General features: G+C 42.4%; 1 protein-coding gene across 1 annotated transcript in view; it reads right to left on the bottom strand.

Annotated features, from left to right (window-relative positions):
* Positions 1–23,188, bottom strand: part of LOC147112631 (intersectin-2-like) — a 237,843-nt gene that overhangs the window by 119,540 nt on the left and 95,115 nt on the right. The window contains exons 3-4 of the mRNA XM_085998202.1: positions 8,177–8,269; positions 3,752–3,815 (exon numbers count right to left, since the gene is read on the bottom strand). Coding sequence (XP_085854328.1) covers positions 3,752–3,815; positions 8,177–8,269 — 157 coding nt within the window. The remainder of the gene's footprint in view (positions 1–3,751; positions 3,816–8,176; positions 8,270–23,188) is intronic.

Consider the following 23,188-nt stretch of genomic DNA (forward strand, 5'->3'; position numbering starts at 1 on the left):
ATGGATGTTTTCAGTCTTACTGATAAAGAAGTCCATGAACTCCTCGCACTTGTTATTGGAGGTGAGGGGGAAGGGGGCAGGTGATAAGGATTTAAGGAGTTATGTATGGCAAGGGCCGTGTTTGTGAGTGAATGGATGTTCTGGAGAGAAATGTGGAGAAGGGCTATGACTGTCGGTGCATTGGCAGAGTCTGAAGCAGCAGTGGTTTGGGACAAGGTGGTTGGAAAGGTTAGCCCCAGCAAGCATGCTGGACGGGATGATCAGCGAGAGAAGGGGATGGGGCAGTTGGGGCTGCACTCTTAAGGAGGCAGCTAAGGGTGCTTTGATGCGTCCTTCAGAGAATGCCAAGAGAAGCACAGAAGGTAGCAGTGAGTTTATCCAAGGGTGAATCAAGCCTGGAAGGGCAGCAGAAGAGTAGGATGGCAGAGGAGTAGTGATGGGTTGGGTAGAGATTGGGGGAGGCAAACTACCCAAGAGAGGAGGGAGAGAAAAGAAAGATGTCATGACTGGGCAACAGGAAGGGAAGGAGACAGGACAGAAAGGCCAAAGGAGGGCCAAGAGAAGGAAAAAAAGATAACATAGAAACATAGAAGATAGGAGCAGGAGTAGGCCATTCGGCCCCTCGAGCCTGCTCCGCCATTCAATGAGTTCATGGCTGATCATCCAAATTCAGTACCCTGTCCCTGCCTTCTCCCCACATCCCTTGATCCCTTTAGCCTTAAGAAATATATCCAACTCTTTCTTGAATATACTTAATGAACTGGCCTCCACCGCCCTCTGTGGCAGAGAATTCCACAGGTTCACCACTCTTTGGGTGAAGAAATTCCTCCTCATTTCTGTCGTAAATGGCTTACCCCTTATCCTTAGATTATGACCCCTAGTTCTGGACTCCCCGGCCATCGGGAACATCCTTCCTGCATCTAGTCTGTCCAGGCCTGACAGAATTTTATAGGTTTCGATGAGATCCCCTCTCAATCTTCTAAACTCCAGTGAGTATAAGCCCAATTGACACAATCTCTCCTCATATGTCATTCCTGCCATCCCAGGTATCAGCCTGGTGAATCTTCGCTGCACTCCTTCCATGGCAAGAACATCCTTCCTCAGATAAGGCGACCAAAACTGCACACAATACTCAAGGTGTGGCCTCACCAAGGCATCCTTGTTCCTGTACTCGAACCCTCTCGCTACGAAGGCCAACATACCATTTGCCTTCTTAACCGCCTGCTGCACCTGCATGCTTACCTTCAGCGACTGGTGCACAAGAACACCAAAGTCTCTTTGCACTTCCCCTTCTCCCAATCTATTGCCATTCAAATAATAATCAGCCTTCCTGTTTTTGCCACCAAAGTGGATAACCTCACATTTATCCACATTATAGTGCATTTGCCATGTTTCTGCCCAATCACCCAACCTGTCCAAATCGTACTGGAGTTTCACGACATCCTCCTCACGGCACACCCTCCCACCCAGCTTAGTGTCGTCTGCAAATTTGGAGATATTACATCCAATTCCCTCGTCCAGATCATTAATATATTTTGTGAACAGCTGGGGTCCTAGGACCGATCCCTGCGGTACCCCACTAGTCACTGCCTGCCACTCGGAAAATGACCCCTTTATTCCAACTCTGCTTTCTATCTGCCAACCAGTTCTCTATCCAAATCAATACCTTGCCCCCAATCCCATGTGCCTTAATTTTGCACGCTAATCTCTTATGCGGGACCTTATCGAAAGCCTTCTGAAAGTCCAAATACACCACATCCACTGGTTCTCCCTTATCTATTTTACCAGTTACATCCTCAAAAAATTCCAGTAGATTAGTCAAGCACGATTTACCCTTTGTAAATCCATGTTGACTTTGTCCGATCCTGTCACTGCTTTCCAAGTGCTCTGCTATTACATCTTTTATAATGGACTCTAGCATTTTCCCCACCACCGATGTCAGGCTTACCGGTTTATAATTCCCTGATTTTTCTCTACCACCTTTTTTGAATAGTGGGGTAACATTAGCTACCCTCCAATCCATGGGTACTGTTCCAGAGTCTATCGAGTTCTGGAAGATGACCAGCAATGCATCTACTATCTCCAGGGCCACTTCCTTAAGTACCCTAGGATGTAGATTATCAGGCCCTGGGGATTTATCGGCCTTCAATCCAGTCAACTTCCCCAACACCATTTCCTTACAAATACTGATTTCTTTTAGTTCCTCCCTCTCATTAGTCCCTATGTTCCCCGACATCTCTGGGAGGTTAGTTGTGTCCTCCTTTGTGAAGACAGAACCAAAATATGTATTTAATTGGTCAGCCATTTCTTTGTTCCCCATTATAAATTCCCCTGATTCTGACTAAGGGACCTACGCTTGACTTCACCAATCTTTTTCTCTTCACATATCTATAAAAGCTTTTACAGTCAGTTTTTATGATAGAAGAAAGAAAGTAGGTAAAACAGGAGGGTTGATAAGCTGAATCACAGTTTCTTGTGTATTTTATTTATATAAAATCACTAAAACTGAAGTACCACTTATTAATCAGAGATGACTGATCAGAAAAAGCAACCTCTTCACAACATAAAAATGAAGAACATTATGAAAAAGCTATAATCTCACTATAGCAACAGTGTGTGTATTTGGTTTTGTTGCAGTTTTAGTGTATTGATGGGATTATGATCCATTAGTATACAGCATGGAATATCCTGTGAACGTGAGCTGGAAAATTATATTGTACCTGCAACTGAACCAAAAAAAGGTTGCTGCAAGTACAAGCTCAATTTAAAAAAGTTACAGAAACAAGTCAGTGATGACATGCTCTTTGATAAATTTTGCAAATTATTCACTATAGAAAAGCAAAAAAATTTGGTGTGCAGGGCTTCACAGGAGCGTTGCCAGACAGAATTTGACACCAAGCCGCATAGAGATATTCGGATAGGTGACCAAAAGCTTGGTCAAAGAGGTAGGTTTTAAGGAGCGACTTAAAGGAGGAGAGAGAGGCAGAGGGGTTTTGTGAGGTGAAGGTTATTGTGGAAATTATCATATTATGTCAGTTAAACTGTGGAGAAACAACTAGCAGTAAAACTATAGATTTTGTCCTTCCAAATGGAAAGCGCACTTTGAGCTATAGAACTAAGGTGCAGCACTGGTGAATACAGGTCTATTACTTGTAGTGACCATGGTGGGAATAATTTGAGACGTTGAATTAAGCATATCACACAAGAATCATATTGACACAAAGTCACAGTGTATTAGCACTGATGCACTAAGCAAGGCTAATGACAACAATGTACACACATTGAAAATAATACTACTATAACTGAGGTTTTCGTACAATATCCCAATAAAGTTCTACAAACACAAGGCATAGAAATGGGCAAACAACAAATTAACTAGTTTTTCTTCGAGTGAGAAAGATCTAATAACTGATTAGCAACCAAGTCACAGAGGAATTACAAAGATTTTCTTCACAAGTGGAATAAACAGGGTACTACAAATGTATTCCTACTGATAAAGCAGGGTGGCCTGGTTAGCTTAAATGGTGCTTGCTACAAGTAAAGGTAGCCAGATGAGGTGTGACTCACTTCTTTGGCCACCATCTTGAAAAACCCTTTAGTGGGACAAAGTTCCAGTCAGTTTTAACATATTAGGTTGGGTTATAATTTCTACATTTTATTTACTTAACTCAACGCTAGTGGTTAAAATAATAAAAAAGACATAAGTGTAAAAGCAAAGAAGTGACATATTAGTTCAATTTTCAGTACTTACCATATTTCAGCCAGTACTAGCTTTGGTAAACCAGATTGCAGAAAGAAATTTCGAGCTTGATCACCTGTTAAGTATTCAAATAAATACATTTTAATATCATGGGCAAAGAATTTATAAATCACTATAAAACCGCAAAGATACATCCCGATTAGAAAAGAAAAAATGCAAATGATCACAAATATGTGTGTGTGCAGTGGTGTATCTTAACCCATGCAAAGGCTGCTTAGGTAAGATAGAATCATCATGCCTGTGCTGCTTTGGCCATAAGACGACTGTCTTGTATCTCCGAAATACTGCCCAGCCCTGCCCGACTCTCCCTCATTGCTATAGAGACCCTAAGCCCATGGTATCAACACCTCAAGGCTTGACTTCCCTGCTTTCACAAAATATAACTTAGCTAAACTGGGAATGCATTTTAATGACTTCTTCACTACTAAATACCCCATTCTTTTCCAATATATAATAGCAGAAGCCAGATAGAATAGTGATAAAGTCTATGTGCTCTATTGCACAAAGCCCCACACCTTCATATTACGTGTCATCACCAAGCTCCACTGGTTTTCTGTCAACTATAAAATCCTTGTCATTGTGTTCAAGTTCCTTCAAGGCCTCACCACACTCGATCTCTGCAGATACTCCATTTCCTGGACACTGATCTACATCTCGCTTCCACCACTGGTCAAAGTTATTTCAGCCATTTATTGCATCCTCTTAGAACTCCTTCCCAATATTGCTCCACTTTGTCACCTTTTCACTTGCTTTCAAAATCCTAATTAAACCCTTCTCTTTGTTGTGTCTTAATTTCCCTACCGTGACCCCCGCTTTGCCTTTCGCCTTTTTGTATCCTGCTTGGTGTAAAGAACTCTGCAATGTTGTTCTCTATAAAGAGTGTTAGATAAATATAAACAAAGTGTTATACAAAGCCTTATATAAGGCTTTGTTGCTGCTAACTCCACATCAGAGCTATCTACACTAATCCTTGTTCTTTCTCTGTATTCTTTAATATTTTTGTTCTTGAAATGCTAAAGTAATTCCTTCTTAAATATCATAATTAACTTGGCTACAATTGTCATTTGAAATGCATTTAATATTCTTTGCATGAAAAAATTCCTTCTAACCGCCGACTTTATGCGTCTAGTAAATCTGTGCTCTCGTGTCGCCAATTCATCAACCAGTGGAAATAATCTTTCACTACTTATCCTCTCAAATCCTGTGAAAATTCTATTTGATCTTCCCTCTAACTTTTTCTTGGTCCAATGAATTTACCCCAGGTTTTCAAGTATTTCATAGCTATATCCTCTTGCCTCTGGTATCAACCGAGTGAATCTTCATTGTGCCTTTTATATGGCTCGAATATTGTTCTATAAAAATGGGACAAAAACTGCATGCTGTACTGCACTATGGTCTAACCACTGTCTTCTACAGATTCATAATCACCTCCATGCTTGAACTGGTGGTGGGGGGGTGCGAAGAGTGCCAGGGAGAATGGAGGAAGGGGTGGAAGAATAAGACCAGTCTGAACCAAGTTGAAGGAGGAGGAGTTTCCCTGTGAAAGGGTGGGGATGTGAATGGGGTACAGTGCCTCTGTGAACTGGGTCTGGAGTGGCTAGAATGTCTGTGAAAATGGGACAGGGGCTTGGATCAGAATCGTTTCAGAATGGGGTCGTCGGATTAGTCCTAATGAAAATCAAATGTTATTTTGTTTTTCCATTTTTTAAAATTAATTGTGAAATATAAAAGTGCTTAAAATTAACCAGAATCCATTTTAAACTGTAAAAATTCAAAGATTTCCAGTACTATGCCCCAATAGAAACAGAGCATCAATTTTGTGCCTTCAACGTTTGAATTTTTGCCGTATGTTTTTATTTCCTCCAATACACATGAAGTAATGTTCTGTACACCTACCACAAGTTACAGAACCCATGTAACTTCTTATTTTCACATCATAGGTTAATAATCAGGTTCTTGAGTTCTCAGCATTGTGGTGGCTGTGTCACCTTTTTCTGCACCTGTTAATCAGGTTTTGCTTTTTTCTAATTTGACACATATTCTAATTGTCAAAAAGGTCGGCTACATGGACAGACATGACAGCGAGGCCGTTGCTTCCCCCACTGTGCCATCTTCAGTTACACAGGTCGAATTACAATGAACCAAAACCCAGACAATGCCGTGTCAGGTCAAAATAGCTACTGAGGTATAAATGTTTTGTTCGTGTGAGTTGGTAAAAACTCATTGACGTAAGAAAACTACTAGGCACTTGGTCTAAGCGTTAAACAAAGCTTAAATCAACTGTTTTACAACATGGAAGTCTAGTTGTGTCCTTCACGAGTTCCTGTTAAGAATGTCCTGCGCAAGCTAGGCCCGTGCCCAAGTATTTATACTCTCCCTGGACAGCGCCACCCGTAGGCCACTCAGTATTATTTCATAAGTCTTTCTTTCATGAATGACTGATTCATGTCACTCATCACCAATAAATGTGCCACTAACTCCAGTAGACAACATAGCTTTTTCAGCACAAAACAATTTAAATAAACTTTTAGTTACAGAATCAATCTGGACAGTCATTGATCTTCGGTTCCAGACCCTAAAGCTGATGCCTTCTTTGTAGAAAGTTGCCCAAATTAAAATGCTTTCCATAGCAACCAATCCATGTGTAGCAATGTTAGGTAGAGCATGATTAAATCATTAGCTTTAACAACCAAAATAAATAAAACAGTCTGCAATTCTGATGGTTATAGTTGGGAATAAATTGTGAAATCAAATCATAAATGGATTTGATTTATAATTAAACAACACAGTCCATGCCTAATGTCCAATTCAAAATAAAATTTAGTCCAATTTCTAGCAGTGGGAAAATTTATTCTGAGAAGTTCATCATTATTCCAGATAGCGGAGATATATGGTCATGAAAAATTTACTATACTAGCTAATTCACCAGCCAGTAATTCTCCATTATACTTTTTATTCCATTAATTACCCTTGAAACAATTCAATAATTGAAAAGTAGAAATTCTGCAATAAAAGCAAAAAGCAAAAAACTGCCTTTTCTCAAATTCATCATTAGTGTGGCTCTTCTACCTTGGAGGCTCAAAGGACAGTGAAGTACAAACTGTGTCTTGTGAAGGAACCGTAGATGGATACTTCATTAGTGTAGCCAGCTCAGACGAGGCTGCTGCATCATCTGAACCAGCACAACAGCAAAACCATAATGCGGAAGCATTAGTAGCCCATTCACTATTTTTAAATTAAGAAATCTAAATAAAGAGCAATGGCGTATGGTGTAAGACATTATCACGGTTGGAGAGAGTTGGGGAGAAGCCATGAAAAATTAATCAATCGATCGTGGTTAGACGATACCGTGCTTGGATTTTCAAAGCCTGTAGCTTGAAGGAAGAAGGAAAGACTGAAGGAGGTAAGGAGTTCTGCAGTCTTGAGATGTAGGAAAGAATTACAATTTATTTCAAACTGCCTGTTACAAATTATTCCTCTTTAAACAAAAATATATCTTTAAATGAAAATTGATTTACAGCAATGCGTTGAAGCTGAAGGACATAGAAACATTAATCAGTATTACAATGATAAGGAACAATAACCTTTTTACTATATTCTACAGTGGGAATAAAACACTATTTTTTGTAAAAGAGAATCTATACCAGCTTGTTTCAAATTAAAGCAAAAACTAGAGTCCTCAAATTAAAAGCATTTATTTTAAATAGAGTTTTCAGTCAAGCAGTATGTAATTAAAGAGCCAGAGTGAGTAAAAATATCTCTAGGTGCATAAAGAAAGCAGGAAGGGGATAGAGAAATATTTGAACATTAAAAAGTTTCCAAGGTTTGCTGTTAGTATCTATTGATTTCTATGAAAACTTTTCACCAGATTTAGAGTACAATCAATGTAATTACAGAATGATGCACAGATTAGTAGTCATGCTACAGTTATACTGCTCCTGCCAATTTGTCACTGGGACCTACTTTGAGAACAGTGCTCCGAGTTGTACTGCTCTTTAACCAAGTGTGCATTTAAATGCTTGCACACAGCTCCCTGCACTACTATCCAAATGCTGTTGTCAATCCTTTAATAAAATTAATGGTAGTCCAGTGGGTCATTTGGAATCCTTTTTAAACTTCAATTTCAATGCTCAAAAGTTTTCATGCAAGTTGGTTGCAGTCATATTGCAATCAGTATGAAATACCTCAAGATGGTCTCGCACCACTTCTGATCTAATGAATTATACTTGGTTGCACTCCTTGGACTGCAGTTATACCGCAGATTCTGCATTAGTATAATGTGAAAACTACATCGACTCAACACAACAGCAGCAGTATAGCAGAGGGCAGACTTGAGCAGTCATACAAAAAGCATGCTAAAGCACATGTAATATCTTGACACACTGATGCACTCTCAAAGTTCTACTGGGCACATACCTGAAATTAACCCTCCAAGTGGTTTAAGACTTAAAAATTGCTGGTCATGTTTGGCTCGTTCCTCTGAGGTGATAGCCCACATGTTTGGGCCACCTGAAAAAACAAACAGACACACAAGTCAACACATAGATCATTTCCAATTACATTGACAGTACTTCACAAAAACATGGACCTTAAAATCTCCACATCTGGGGGTAAAATTATACCTGCTGTTCTTCATTTCCCATCCTGAGACTAAGCCAGACACTGGGTCCATCCTCCCGAGCCCAAGATCTCCACTACCCTCAGCCCCACGTCAGACTGGGACCCATGAAGGTTTCCAAGCCTTTTACTCCAGAGATCCAACTCCATTCTCTCGGCTCTGGCCCCAATCTCAAGATTCCCTACTGCTCACACCATGGTCCATAGCCCATCAGAGGAGCGGGCACTATCAGGAGTAAAGTTCTGTGACTCATTGGCTGGGAATTTCCTCAGAGCTGAGGTTTCCACCACACTTCCAATTAAGTTATGGCAGCGGAGCGGGTTCAGCTCCAAAGAAACTCCCAGCAATTAACTTTAATGGCACCCACCAATGTTATTTGACTGTCAATCAACCTCATCTGTGAAATCTCAGTGCTATTTATAAACATGTCCACCAGGTGGCGCTGCAGCAATCCTTTCCTTGGAGGACTTCAGACATGATCGTGAAGGTGATCAAATGCACGTTCACTCAGTCCACAAAAGTTGCAAATAAATCTTTTGAACAGAAAAAAAAACACACAGGAACAAAATTATATGGACTCCAAAGAAAACTAAGTTTAATTCTGAGGAGATAGAACAAAATCTGGGAACTATAGACCTGGGAAGTCAGTTTAACGTCAGTGATAGGAAAGATACTGGAATCTATACTAAAACGTGATTCGAAGAGTACCTATAAACAGAAAATATCAAAAATAGCCAGAATAGATTCCAAGAGGCTAAGTCATGCTTAACTACCTGACAGAATTTTTTGAAGAGGTAACAGAAAGAACAGACAAGAGTAATGCAATAGATGTCATATACCTGGATTTTGTAAAGGCCTTTGATCAGGTACCACACGGTAGGCTCATTACAAAGGTTAGGGCATGTGGAGTCAGAGGTCAAATAGCTGAATGGATAGCAAATTGGCTAAAAAACAGAAAGCAGAGAGTAGGGGTAAAGGGTAATTATTCAGATTGAAGGTAGAAAGCGGTGTTCCACAAGGATCAGTGCCGGGACCGCTGTTATTCATAATTTACATTAATGATTTGGACTTGGGATTAAGTAACAATATCAAAATTTGCAGATGATATCAGACTGGGGGTGTGGGTATAACTAACACTGAGGAAGAATGCAACATAATACAGTAAGAAATTAGGAAACTTGCAGACTGGGTAGTTAAGTGGCAAATGAACTTTAACATAGATAAATGTGAAGTGATGCACTTTGGTAGGAAAAACAGAAACATCACCTACACCTTAGAAAATAAGAAATTGAATGGGGTAGAAGAGAAAAGGGATCAGGGATACAGGTAAATAAATCATTAAAAGCAATATTGCAGGTCAACAAAACATGCTACCAAAGCACTGGGATTTATTTCTAGGGGTATAGAATTCAAAAGTAGTGAAGTTATTGTATAGGACTCTGGTCAGGCTGCACTATGCACAATTCTGGTCTCCATAGTATAAAAAGGACATAGAAGCACTGGAGAAAGTGCAAAAAAGATTTATAAGAATGGAACCAGAACTGAGAGATTACAGTTATCGGGAAAATCAAACAGGTTGGGGCTTTTTTCTTTAGAAAAGAGACTTAGAGACCACCTGATAGAGGTCTTTAAAATTATGAATGGGTTGGACAGGGTAGATATGGAGAAAATATTTCCACTAGTGGGAGAATCCAAAACTTGGGGCCATAAATACAAGATAGTTACTAATAAATTCAATAGGGAAATAAGGAGAAATGTCTTTAGCCAGCAAGTGATTAGAATGTGGAACTCGCTACCAAAGGAAGTGGTTGAGGCAAAAAGCTTAGATGCTTTCAAAAGGAAACTAGACAAGGACATGAGAGAAAAGAGAGTAGAAAGATATGCTGAAAGGCTGAGATGAGGTAGATGGAATGGGAGGAGACTCGTGTGGAGTAAACACCAGCACAGACTGGTTGGGTTGAATGGCCTGTTTCTGCGCTGTATAGTCTGTGTAATAACTGCCAATACAGCAGATTGACTGCCTGATTAGCATCCTGTACTGCATGGATGGTGGACTGAACAAAAATAAACTAAAAGCTACAGAAACATGTAGAATGTTATCAGACACAATTCTATGAAATTTGAATTGAGGGCTCGTGCAGTAGTTTACTTAACCCAGCACAGAATTCAAGTTCAAGGATGAACACACACTGACGCCACCGCCACCCCAAGTAAAAATTCAATGGGGTCTTTTCCCAACTGAGAAGCGTTCACCTTCCGAGAGCATCATTTTTCAGTCATTTCCCCATTTTGCCCCTCAAAAACTGTACGTGGACCACAGGCGAAGCCCTCTTTTAATCTGAGGTTTTCTTTTCAATGACTCAAATTGGGGAAAACCAGATGAGCTCTGTTTGACACTGGTAACCATAAATTTGATCACTAAATAAAGCTGCAACTTGGACCTACAATATTGACTCAACACTTTTACAATGTTCATATTTTAGACAGATTCCCTAAGAAAACTAAAAGTTCTAGTTTTGCAAAGTTTTCAAAGGAATTTACAAATGGATTAATACCGTTAAAGAATGTGTATTTTGTTAATCCCAGGTATCAGGAATTTAAGGCTGTCGTAACACTGCATACGCTGGTCTGAGACTGGTATTTGTTTGTGTGTGCAGTATCAGGTAGGCTGCATTTATGCTGCCACTCAACATGAAAAGCTGGTTCTGAGCCCAGGATGTACACATACCGTGGATATCAATGTCATAGAAATTCACAGCATAGAAGGAAGCCATTCAGCCCAGCTTGTCTGTGGCGGCTGACAAAGCTATCCACCCTAATCCTACTTTCCAGCACTTGGTCCGTAGCCTTGTAGGTTATGGCACTTCAAGTGCATATCTAAGTACTTTTTTAATGTGATGAGGGTCTCTGCCTCTACAACACTTTCAGGCAGTGAGTTCCAGACTCCCACCAGCCTCTGGGTGAAAACATTTCTCTTCAACTCCCCTCTCAACCTCTGACCAATTACTATAAATCTATGCCCTTCTGCTAAGGGAAAGAGTTCCTCCTATCCACTCTACTGAGGCCCCTCATAATTTTATACACCTCAATTAGGTCTCCCCTCAGCCTCCTCTGTTCCAAAGAAAACAACCCCAGCCTATCCAATCTTTCCTCATAGCTAAAATTCCCCAGCCCGGGCAACATCCTCGTAAATCTCCTCTGCATCCTTCCTGTAATGTGGTGACCAGAACTTAATACAGTATTCTAGCTGCGGCCTAACTCGTGTTTTATACAGTTCAAACAGAACCTCCCTGCTCTTATATTCTATGCCTCAGCTATTAAAGGCAAGTGTCCCGTATGTCTTCTTAACCACCTTATCTACCTGTCCTGAAACTTTCAGGGATCTGTGGACATGCACTCCAAGGTCCCTCTGATCTTCTGCGCTTCTCAGTGTCCTACCATTTATTCTGTATTCCCTTGCCTTGTTAGCCCTCCCCAAATGCATTACCTCACACTTCTCCAGACTGAATTCCATTTGCCACTGTTCTGCCCACCTGACCAGTCCATTGATATCTTCCTGCAGTCTGCAGCCTCCTTCTTCATTGTCAACCACATGACCAATTTTTGTATCATCTGCAAACTTCTTAATCATACTTCCTACATTTAAGTCCAAATCACTGATATATACCACACAAAGCAGAGGGCCCAGTACTGAGCCCTGCGGAACCCCACTGGAAACACCCTTCGACCATTACCCTTTTGTTTCCTGCCTCTGAGCCAATTTTGGATCCAACTTTGCCACTTTGCCTTGGATCCCATGGGCTTTTACTTTCATGACCAGTCTGCCATGCGGGACCTTATCAAAAGCCTTGCTGAAATCCATAAACTACATCAAACATACTACCCTCATTGACCCTCCTTGTTGCCTCCTCAAAAAATTCAATCAAGTTAGTCAGACATGACCTTGCCATGATAAATCCATGCTGACTGTCTTTCTAAATGAAGATTTATCCTGTCCCTCAGAATTTTTTCCAATAATTTTCCCACCACCGAGGTTAGGTTGACTGGCCTATAATTACTCAGTCTATCCCTTTCTCCCTTTTTAAACAACGGTTCCACATTAGCAGTCCTCCAGTCCTCTGGCACCACACCTGTAGTCATGATGATGCATATATGATTCTTCCTGTGCATTTCGTGCAAAGTAGGTGAGGAATTTGAATATGGACAGAAAGAAGTGGATTCAATTTTGAAGTAAAACAACTGAACTCTGAGGGGAAACAAACTGTAAATTGCTGCTGACACTCCTAAAGCCATCCGAAATTCTCAACACAAATTCCTGCAAGCTATACTGCCACCTACACTCTGGAATATGGTGTGAAACCCCTCATTCCTCTTGCTTTCGTGTACTTGGCACTCAGATCATCAATAGGACTTCTGATTATAATGTCATTTCTTTATCACTGTGAATTGGAAACTGTTCCACGTGTGTGCAAAAGTGGCAGTATAACTGCACCCTAAATTATGAGGAAATATTGAGGAAGTTTGACTTGTTTCCTTGTAAAAAGAGATTCTGAAATGACCTAATTGAAAGCAATTGACAAAGTCAACATGACTAAATGGCCACTATGGTGAAGCATTTTTGTCTTTGCGAGATTATATCAGAATCTTTCTTGCTAGTCATGGCACACAGAGTTAATATTTGGTTTCTGCTAGCCATTTCTACACGCTACAAGAATATACCTTACAGTTTGATGTGAAAAAGGATCATCAGATGCATTGTGCCTTAGAAGCATTTTGTGATATCTTTCATGTCATTCCATTCAATTTGGTCAGCTTGATACTTTGACCGGGTGCAGGCTGAAAGATAACCTTAAATTCATCAAAGTGACAGTGCACTTGTGTGGACAAACCCATCCTATGTATTGACAACCTGTGAATGGCTGTTAAGATAATATCATTTTGAGATATAAAGTTGTCTAATGTCATTGGTTTCAGTATTTAATTGAAGGAGTTTGAATGATCTGTGATTGACTTTGTTAGTCTCAAGGTAGCAGAAATACTGAGCTAGACCACATAAGAAATGAGCAATTGTGTTTCAAGGAGCAATTCTTTGTTGTTTTTACATTTTAAGAATAGTAAAGATTTTAATTGTTGTAAACATGTTGTTTTTGCTAAATACTGCTAATTTATCCACTTAATGTTAATTAGTTCATCTGTTGGTTTATAGCCTGAGCCAGACTTCCTTCCTGTCACACTTTCTTGACACAATTCTGCCATACGTAATTACAGTCCAACTTAGTCTAATGTATTATAATTTAACTACATTTCTGCTACTTTTCTTGATTCATTCATTCTAACATGTAACTCTGGTGCTCCCATCTCCACTCCAAATTTCACCTCTCAGTCCCTCCAGAATTTTCTGTGTTCAGTATGCTTATTTTTAATCTTTTAATATTTCCTCGCTTATATGCTTGCCAGAATGGCCACTTGGGCAAAGTACCCATGGAACCAGATCCCAGCAAGGAGTCAACATCTTCAAGAAAGTAAGGGAGAGAAGAAAATTAATAACGAAAAAAACACAAAATATTTATGCATTTGAATGGTCCAATACATTTACAGCAAAAGAGTCACGCTGATAAAATAGCTCCACAGTGAGAAATCCTCCTCCTCATCACATAAAGACATCAAACTAATAATAAAAGGCAGCTGTTAATCTGCATCAATTATTGCCTGAAACACTAACCAACATTAGAATACTGAAAGCTCATCTTTGCTTTGGGAAAATAAAATCCATTAATTTTTTTAAATTTTGTTTCCTATACTTGATAATACTATTAATTCACAGATCTGTTGAAACTAAATAGGGAATTGTGCAGGGACCATGACTCTGCATTTAGCTAAATTCCTTTTATAGTTCCCGAGATGCATATATATATAATATATATATACACACACGTTTTAATTCTAGTCATGACATTTCTGTTTCTGTCAGTGCCCAGGGGGTCATGGTTTACAGCATTTCCACTGAAGTTCTCATTAATGATTTTACGTGGGAATATGATGGCAGATCATCAGTTGTTTAATTAAGTTTTTCTGCTTGAATGCAGGAAGCAGGAGTTGAAACAGCTCTGGCATTTTGGGCTTCAAAGTTCTGATTGATCTTTACACCAGAGTTCAGAAACTTCATTAATTCTACAAGGGAGTCGAGATAAGAGTTGACAAGAGGTGATTAGGCTAATAACTCCAACAAAACTTCCAATAATGTCGAAGGAGGGTGAGAAATTGCCACCCTAATTTATCAAAGCTTTGTTACAGTTCTTGAGGTGGTGCAAAAAAACTACACTGAAGCTATCACTGTTGGAGATGCCTTTTGGCAACATTTTGAAATAGGTGTTCTTTCCTAAAAGAGGTTCAAGTTAGACTTGTACATTTGTTGCTGGGCCTTGTGTTATGTGGCCATTAGAGATATAAGCTGTAGATTTAATATATGGGTAAAGATGTGCATTATAAATGGCAAAATAATAAAAGTTTTGTGCAGATTATGGTTATCACATATAGTTCCCAGTGCTGGGAACTTAAATGTTTTATTCACTTTTGTCACTCAGTCAGCATCAAGCACTTCTTTTACTCTGCCACAACCAAAGCAGTTTAATCTCAAACTCACAAAAGTACTCCGAACTACATTAATGAGACACTTCCCATTTCATTATACTGCAGTCTCCATATGAATAGGATTCCCAATTTAGAATCAATTAATGATTTTAGGGAGCTAGGAAAGAGATTAAAAAGCAGGACCTCAAAAGGTAGTAATCGCTGGATTACTCAAGGTGCCACGAGCTATTAAGTATACAAATAGGAGGATAGAGCAGATGAATGCATGGCTGGAGAGATGGTGCAGGAGGGAGGGCTTTAGATTCCTTGGACATTGGGACCAGTTCTGGGGGGAGGTGGGACCTGTACAGGCTGGACGGGTTGCACCTCAACAGAGCTGGGACCAATATCCACCTCGCAGGGAGGTATGCTAGTGCTGTTGGGGATGGTTTAAACTAATTTGGCAGGGGGATGGGCACCAGGATGTAGCATCAGAAAGGAGAAACAAGGTGCACAAAGGATTGGGAGAGACAGATAGCACGAGAGTAAGAAATAGTAAGGTATTAGGTGGGGTCAGACTAAGAGAGAATACAAGAAGGTCTGAGATAGGTTTACAGTGTTTGTGTAAACACACGAAGCGTGGTAAATAAGGTTGGTGAGCTGCAGGCACAAATAGCCACATGGGAATATGATGATGTGGCGATAATGGAGACCTGGCTCAAAAAAGGGCAGGATTGGGTTTTAAATATTCCTGGATATAAGATGTTCAGGAAAGACAGGAGAGGAAAGAAATGAGGTGGGGTGGGGTGGCAGTATTGGTTAAGGAGAATGTTACAGTGCTGAAGAGAGAGGATGTCCTGGAGGAGTCAAGGACAGAATCTATTTGGTTAGAGTTACAACAACATATTTATATAGCGCCTTTAATGTAGTAAAACGTCCCAAGGCGCTGCACAGGAGTGTTATAAGACAAGAAATTTAACACCGGGCCACATAAGCAGAAATTAGGGCAGGTGACCAAAAGCTTGGTCAAAGAAGTAGGTTTTAAGGAGCGTCTTAAAGAAGGAAAGAGGTAGCGAGGAGGAGAGGTTTAGACAGGGAATTCCAGAGCTTAGGGCCGAGGCAACAGAAGGCACGGCCACCAAAGGTTGAGAGCTTATAATCAGGGATGCCCAAGAGGGCAGAATTAGAGGAGCGCAGATATCTCGGGATGTTGTGGGGCTGAAGGAGATTACAGAGATAGGAAGGGGCGAGGCCATGGAGGGATTTGAAAACAAGGATGAGAATTTTGAAATTGAGGCGCTGCTTAATCGGGAGCCAATGTAGGTCAGTGGGAACAGGGGAGATGGGCGAGCGGGACTCGGTGCGAGTTAGGACATGGGCAGCCAAGTTTTGGATGACCTCAAGTTTACGTAGGGTAGAATGTGGGAGGCCAGCCAGGAGTGTGTTGGAATAGTCAAGTCTAGAGGTATCAAAGGCATGGATGAGGGTTTCAGCAGTGGATGAGCTGAGGCAAGGGCAGAGACGGGCAATGTTATGGAGGTGGAAATAGATGGTCTTTGTTATGCTGTGGATATGTGGTCGGAAGCTCATTTCAGTGTCAAATATGACACCAAGGTTGCGAACAGTGTGGTTCAGCCTCAGACAGACGTTAGGGAGAGGGATGGAGTCATTGGCTAGGGAACGGAGTTTGTGGCGGGGACCGAAAACAATGGCTTCAGTCTTCCCAATATTTAATTGGTGAAAATTTCTGCTCATCCAGAACAGTATATCGGACAAGCAGTCTGACAATTTAGAGACCATCGAGGGGTCGAGAGAAGAGGTAGTGGGGTAGAGCTGGGTGTCATCAGCGTACATGTGGAAACTGATGCTGTGTTTTCGGATGATGTAGCAAAGGGGCAACATGTAGATGAGAAATAGGAGGGGGTCGAGGATAGATCCTTGGGGGACACCAGAGGTAACGATGTGGGAACGGGAAGAGAAGCCGTTGCAGGTGATTCTCTAGCTACGATTAGATAGATAAGAATGGAACCAGGCGAGTGCAGTCCCACCCAGCTGGATGACAGTGGAGAGGCGTTGGAGAAGGATGGCGTGGTCAACCGTGTCAAAGTCTGCAGACAAGTCAAGAAGGACGAGGAGGGATAGTTTACCTTTGTCACAGTCACAAAGGATGTCATTTGTGACTTTGATGAAAGCCGTTTCGGTACTGTGGCAAGCGCGGAAACCTGATTGGAGGGATTCAAACATAAAATTGCGGGAAAGATAGGCACTGATTTGGGAGGCGACAACACGTTCAAGTACTTTGGAGAAGAAAGGGAGGTTGGAGATGGGGCGGTAGTTTGCAAGGACAGAGGGATCAAGGGTGTTTTTTTTTTTTTTTTTTTTTTTTTTTTGAGGAGAGCAGTGATGACAGCAGATTTGAGGGAGAGGGGGACAGTACCCGAGGAGAGATAACCATTAACAATGTCAGCTAACCTGGGAGCCAGAAAAGGAAGTTGGGTAGTCAGCAGTTCAGTGAGAATAGGGTCAAGGGAACAGGAGGTGGGTCTCATGGACAAGATGAGCGTGGAGAGGTCATGAGGGGAGATCGGAGAGAAACTGGAGAAAGATACAAGTTCGGGGTAGGGCAGGGGGGAACCTTAGAGGAAGTTTGGCCCAGTGGGCTAGGGGAAGGAAGGGAAGTGGCAGGGGCAGCTGATTGGATGGTCTCAATCTTAGAGACAAAGAAGTCCTTGTGCTCCTCACACTTATCGGAGGTGAGGGTGGAGGAGACAGGGGAGAGGGGTTTAAGAAGACGGTTAGCAGTAGATAATAGGAGCCGGGGTTTATCTTTGCATTCCAGAATGATTCTGGAATAGTGAGCAATTTTGGCAGACGAGAGCAGGCCCTGAATGCTTTATGTGGTCCAGCCAGATCTGGCGGTGAATGGTTAAACCAGTTGTCCGCCATATCCGCTCAAGTCTGCGTCCCTTGGACTTAAGGGAGCAGAGATGAGAGCCGTATCAGGGGGAACGGCCAGGGTGAGAGAGAGGGTAATTGTTTTAGATGGGACTAGGGCATCAAAGATAGTGGTGAGGGTGTGATTGAGCAGATCGGTAACTGCAGAAATGTCATGGTGAATGGAGGGCCAAAGGCTGGACAGTTTGGATTTCATAAGTGCAGTTGTAGAGAGTTGGGAGAGAGTTTTTTCCAGGAGCAGACACAGAAGGAAGTAGGGTTGGGGAAGGGGGATGTGGGTGGAGAGCGATACAAGGAAATGGTCAGAGATGGTCTGATCTGCGATTGACACGATTGGAGTAGCGAGGCCACAAGAGATGGCAAGGTCGAGGGAGTAGCCATGAATATGGGTTGGGGGGTTTACATGGAGGAAGAGATTAAGGGAGGATAGGAGGCTAGTGAACTCAGAGGAGAGAGAGCATGATGAATTGAGATAGAGGTTGAAATCACCGAGGATGAGAAGTCGTTCGGTGCAGAGGCTGAGGGAGAGCAGTGAAGATATCTCAGTAATAAAATATTTATGGTTGCTTGGGTGGGCGGTAGAGGACAAGAATTTTAAATGAGAGGTAAGAGGGGTGGAATAAGGTGAGATGCTCAAAGGAGGAGAAACTACCGGAAGAATAGGGGGACAGACCAAGCTGTGATTTGGTGAGGAGAGCCACACTGCCACCACGGCAGTCTGAGCGGGGCATGTGGTGGAAGGTATAACCAGGTGGGGAGGCTTCATTTAAGGGCAAGGTGTCATCACCCCTCAACCAAGTTTCCATCAGGATCATGATGCCGTGCAATCATCCATGATAAGCTCATGGATGGCAAGGGCCTTGTTCGCAAGTGAACAGAAATTCTGGAGGGAGATGCGGACAGGGTCGGTGATGGCTGCCCCACTGCCAGCGTCCAGAGTCCGCGCTGGGATGGGATGAATTTGATTTTTTTTTTTTTTATTCATTGATGGGATGTGGGCGTCGCTGGCTGGCTAGGCCTGCATTTAGTGCCCATCCCGAATTGCCCTTGAGAAGAAGAACACATCTTCCCCTCACCTCCCCTTTCAGTATTCCGAAGGGACCGCTCCCTCCGCGACACCCTGGTCCACTCCTCAATCACCCCCAACAGCCCTTCTCCTTCACCTGGCACCTTCCCGTGCAAGCGCAGGAGATGCATCACATGCCCTTATACAGCCCCCCTTCCCACTGTCCAGGGCTCCAAACACCCCTTCCAGGTGAAACAGCGATTTACTTGTACTACTTGCAATTTAATATACTGTATTCGCTGCTCACGATGCGGTCTCCTCTACATTGGGGAGACTAAACGCAGATTGGGCGACCGCTTTGCGGAACACCTCCGTTCAGTCCGTAAGGGTGACCCTGAGCTTCCGGTCGCCTGTCACTTTAATTCACCGCTTCACTCCCACTCTGACCTCTCCGTCCTCGGGCTATTACATTGTTCCGAGTAAGCTCGAGGAACAGCACCTCATCTTTCGATTAGGCACTTTACAGTCTGCCGGACTCAACATTGAGTTCAACAATTTCAGATAATAACCCCTGCCCCCATTTTTCATGCTGTATGATTTTTGCCACTCCCATTTGCAACATTTTATCTTTCCTGCCTTACAAAAATACAGGATGTTCTTCAGTTCCTTCCTCCCCGCCTAACCCCTCCCGTCTCTGCACCTGCTTAATATCGTTTACATCTCCAGCTTTTTCCAGTTCTGATGAAGGGTCCCAGACCTGAAACGTTAACTCTGTTTCTCGCTCCACGGATGCTGCCTGGCCTGAGTTCCAGCATTTTCTGTTGTTTTCTAATATCTCATGTGGCTTGGTGTCAAATTTTGTTTCATAACGCTCCTGTGAAGCACCTTGGGACATTTTATTTCAGTAAAGGCGTTATATAAATGCAAGTTGTTGTAAAGGATATTCTTGAAGCACTTGGGTTTTTACAACAATCCAACAGGATCATAGTCACTTTTACTAACACCAGCTTTTTATTTCCAGATTTTTTTTAAAAACTGGATTCAAATTCTCAAACTGCCAGGGTGGGATTTGAACTCACTTTCACTGGATTATTAGACCAGGCCTTTGGATTACCAGCCCACTAACATAACTACTAGTGTACCCCGAGTAACTTGTCTTCTGTTTTTCCCTTCCTTCCTTCTGTGAAGCTTCTTGATATTGCTCAGTGCTATGACCAGATGAAAGCTTAAGATATATGGAAATCTGACAACCTAGCATCTTACCCTATCATTTCAGCACATTAGACTGCTAATGTATTGTACCACTAACCAACTTGCAAATGCCACAATTTTTCAACAGTTCTGCGAATAAATGAGATTTCTCCTGCTGGTTTCTATATAGTGTAGTGCATTTGGTTGTGAAAAAGATATGATTTTAGTGCAGAAGTATAAGTACTGTATTGCAGATAGGAACATTCATTGATTCATAGTTAATGAAGTGAATTGTTCTTTATCTCAAGATTTCAAACTTGTAGCTGGGTAGTATTTATATTTGGAGTAGAGAACCCTGATTTGCATGATTTTCTTTCAGTTCTTCAAGATTTGATTTCTTATGGTAAAGAAATGTGAGACCGTGACTCTCAACTAGCTATACATTACTGATTTTATAAAATGTAAAATTGTTGAAGCTTGCAGTATATATTTTTTTTATTCATTGATGGGATGTGGGCGTCGCTGGCTAGGCCTGCATTTAGTGCCCATCCCTAATTACCCTCGAGAAGATGGTGGTGAGCCGCCTTCTTGAACCGCTGCAGTCCATATGGTGTAGGTACACCCACAATGCTGTTAGGAAGGGAGTTCCAGGAGTTTGGCCCAGCGACAGTGAAGGAACGGCGATACAGGTCCAAGTCAGGATGGTGTGTGGCTTGGAGGGGAACTTGTAGGTGGTGATGTTCCCATGCGTCTGCTGCCCTTGTCCTTCTAAGTGGTAGAGGTCGCGGGTTTGGAAGGTGCTGTTGAAGGAGCTTTGGCGAGTTGCTGCAGTGCATCTTGTAGATGGTACACACTGCAGCCACAGTGCGCCGGTGGTGGAGGGAGTGAATGTTGAAGGTGGTGGATGGAGTGCCAATCAAGCGGGCTGCTTTATCCTGAATGGTGTCGAGCTTCTTGAGTGTTGTTGGAGCTGCACTCATCCAGGCAAGTGGAGAGTATTCCATCACACTCCTGACTTGTGCCTTGTAGATGGTGGAAAGGCTTTGGGGAGTCAGGAGGCGAGACACTCGCCGCAGAATTCCCAGCCTCTGGCCTGCTCTTGTAGCCACAGTATTTATATGGCTGGTCCAGTTCAGTTTCTGATCAATGGTAACCCCCAGGATGTTGATAGTGGGGGATTCAGCGATGGTAATGCCATTGAATGTCAAGGGGAGATGGTTAGAGTCTCACTGATGGGGTGGAGATTAGCAAGATTTGCCCCCAGTGGGCGCGCTGGGCGGGAAGATCGGCGATAGAGTAGGATGGAACAGTTGGGGTTGCTGCTCATAAGGCAGCAGCGACGAGTGCCTCAATGGGCCCTTCGTAGGATACCAAGAGAGGCACAGAGGGAAGTGATGCGCTATCAATTACTCAAAAGACTGAGGTTAAGCGAGTAACTAACAGGCTTTTATTAACAAGAGAATGAAGGTGTGCCTCGAGTGGTCGACCAGTCCAGAATACAGAGGGACTGTGGAGCAGTCACCTTTATACCTGGACTCGTGGGAGGAGTCAGCCGAGGCATGTACAGACATGTACACAGTGGAATACAAATACCCACACAGGCAGGTATAACAGTGGTTTACCACAGGAACCTAAGAAAGTTAAGAAGTTAAGAAACAATAGAGGTGCCATTGCACTACCAGGTGTATTCTATAGGCCACCAACTAGTGGGAAGGATATAGAGGAGCAAATTTGCAGTGAAATTACAGAGCGGTGCAAGAACTATAGAGTAGTGATAATGGGGGACGTCAATTATCCTAATATAGACTGGGATAGTAATAGTGTAAAGGGCAGAGAGGGGGAAGAATTTCTGAAGTGTGTTCAGGAGAACTTTCTTGATCAGTACATTTCCAGTCCAATGAGGAAGGAGGCATTGCTGGATCTGGTTCTGGGGAATGAGGTGGGGCAACTAGAGCAAATGTCAGTAGGGGAACATTTAAGGAACAGTGATCACAGTATCATAAGGTTTAGATTAGCTACGGAAAAGGACAGGGAGCAATCTAGAGTAAAAATACTTAAATGAAGGAAAGCAAATTTCATTGGGTTGAGAATGGATCTGGCCCAGGTAAATTGGAATCAAAGATTGGCAGGCAAAGCTGTAATCGAACAATGGGCTGCCTTTAAACAGGAGATAGTTCGGGTACAGTCGAGGTACATTCCCATGAGGGGGAAAGGTAGGAGAACTAAAGCCAGAGCTCTCTGGATGACGAGAGAGATAGAAAGTAAGATGAAGCAGAAAAAGAGCGTGTATGACAGATGTCAGGTTGAGAAAACAAGTGGCTGAATATAGAAAGTTCAGGGGTGGGGGAGTGAAAAAGAAAATAAGAGGGGCAAAGAGAGAGTATGAGAATAGATTGGCAGCTAACATAAAAGGGAATTCAAAAGTCTTCTATAGGCATATAAATAGTAAATGGGTAATATGAGGGGGTGGGGCCAATGCGGGACCAAAAATGAGGCCTCTGCATGGAGTCAGATGGCATAGCCGAGGTACTAAATGAGTACTTTGCATCCGTCTTCACCAAGAAAGAAATGCTGCCGAAGTCATAGTGAAAGAGGAAGTAGTTACATAAGAACATAAGAAATAGGAGCAGGAGTAGGCCAATTGGCCCCTCAAGCCTGCTCCGCCATTCAATAAGATCATGGCTGACCTGATCCTAACCGCCAATCCACTATGACAGGACTATCTCCTGAATCTAACAGAATTAGACACACGAAACAGGAGCAGGATCAGGCTACACGGCCCCTGGTACCGCTCTGCTACCCACAGGGCCATGACCGATCCGAACCTAGACTCCTGTCCAAATTCCTGCCCGCTCCCCGTAACCCTTAATTCCCTTTTCTTCTCGGAAACTGTCTATTTCTGTTTTAAATTTATGTAATGATGTAGCTTCGACAGCTTTTTGGGGCAGCATATTCCATGGACCTACCACCCTCTGAGTGAAGTAGTTCCTCCTCATCTCAGTTTTGAAAGAGCAGCCCCTTATTCTAAGACTATGCCCCCTAGTTCTAGTTTCACCCATCATCTGGAACATCCTCCCTGCATCCACCC

Source organism: Somniosus microcephalus, chromosome 9 (genome assembly GCF_052327205.1).
Source record: "Somniosus microcephalus isolate GS21.2 chromosome 9, FLI_Smic_1.0, whole genome shotgun sequence".
Classification (NCBI taxonomy): domain Eukaryota; kingdom Metazoa; phylum Chordata; class Chondrichthyes; order Squaliformes; family Somniosidae; genus Somniosus; species Somniosus microcephalus.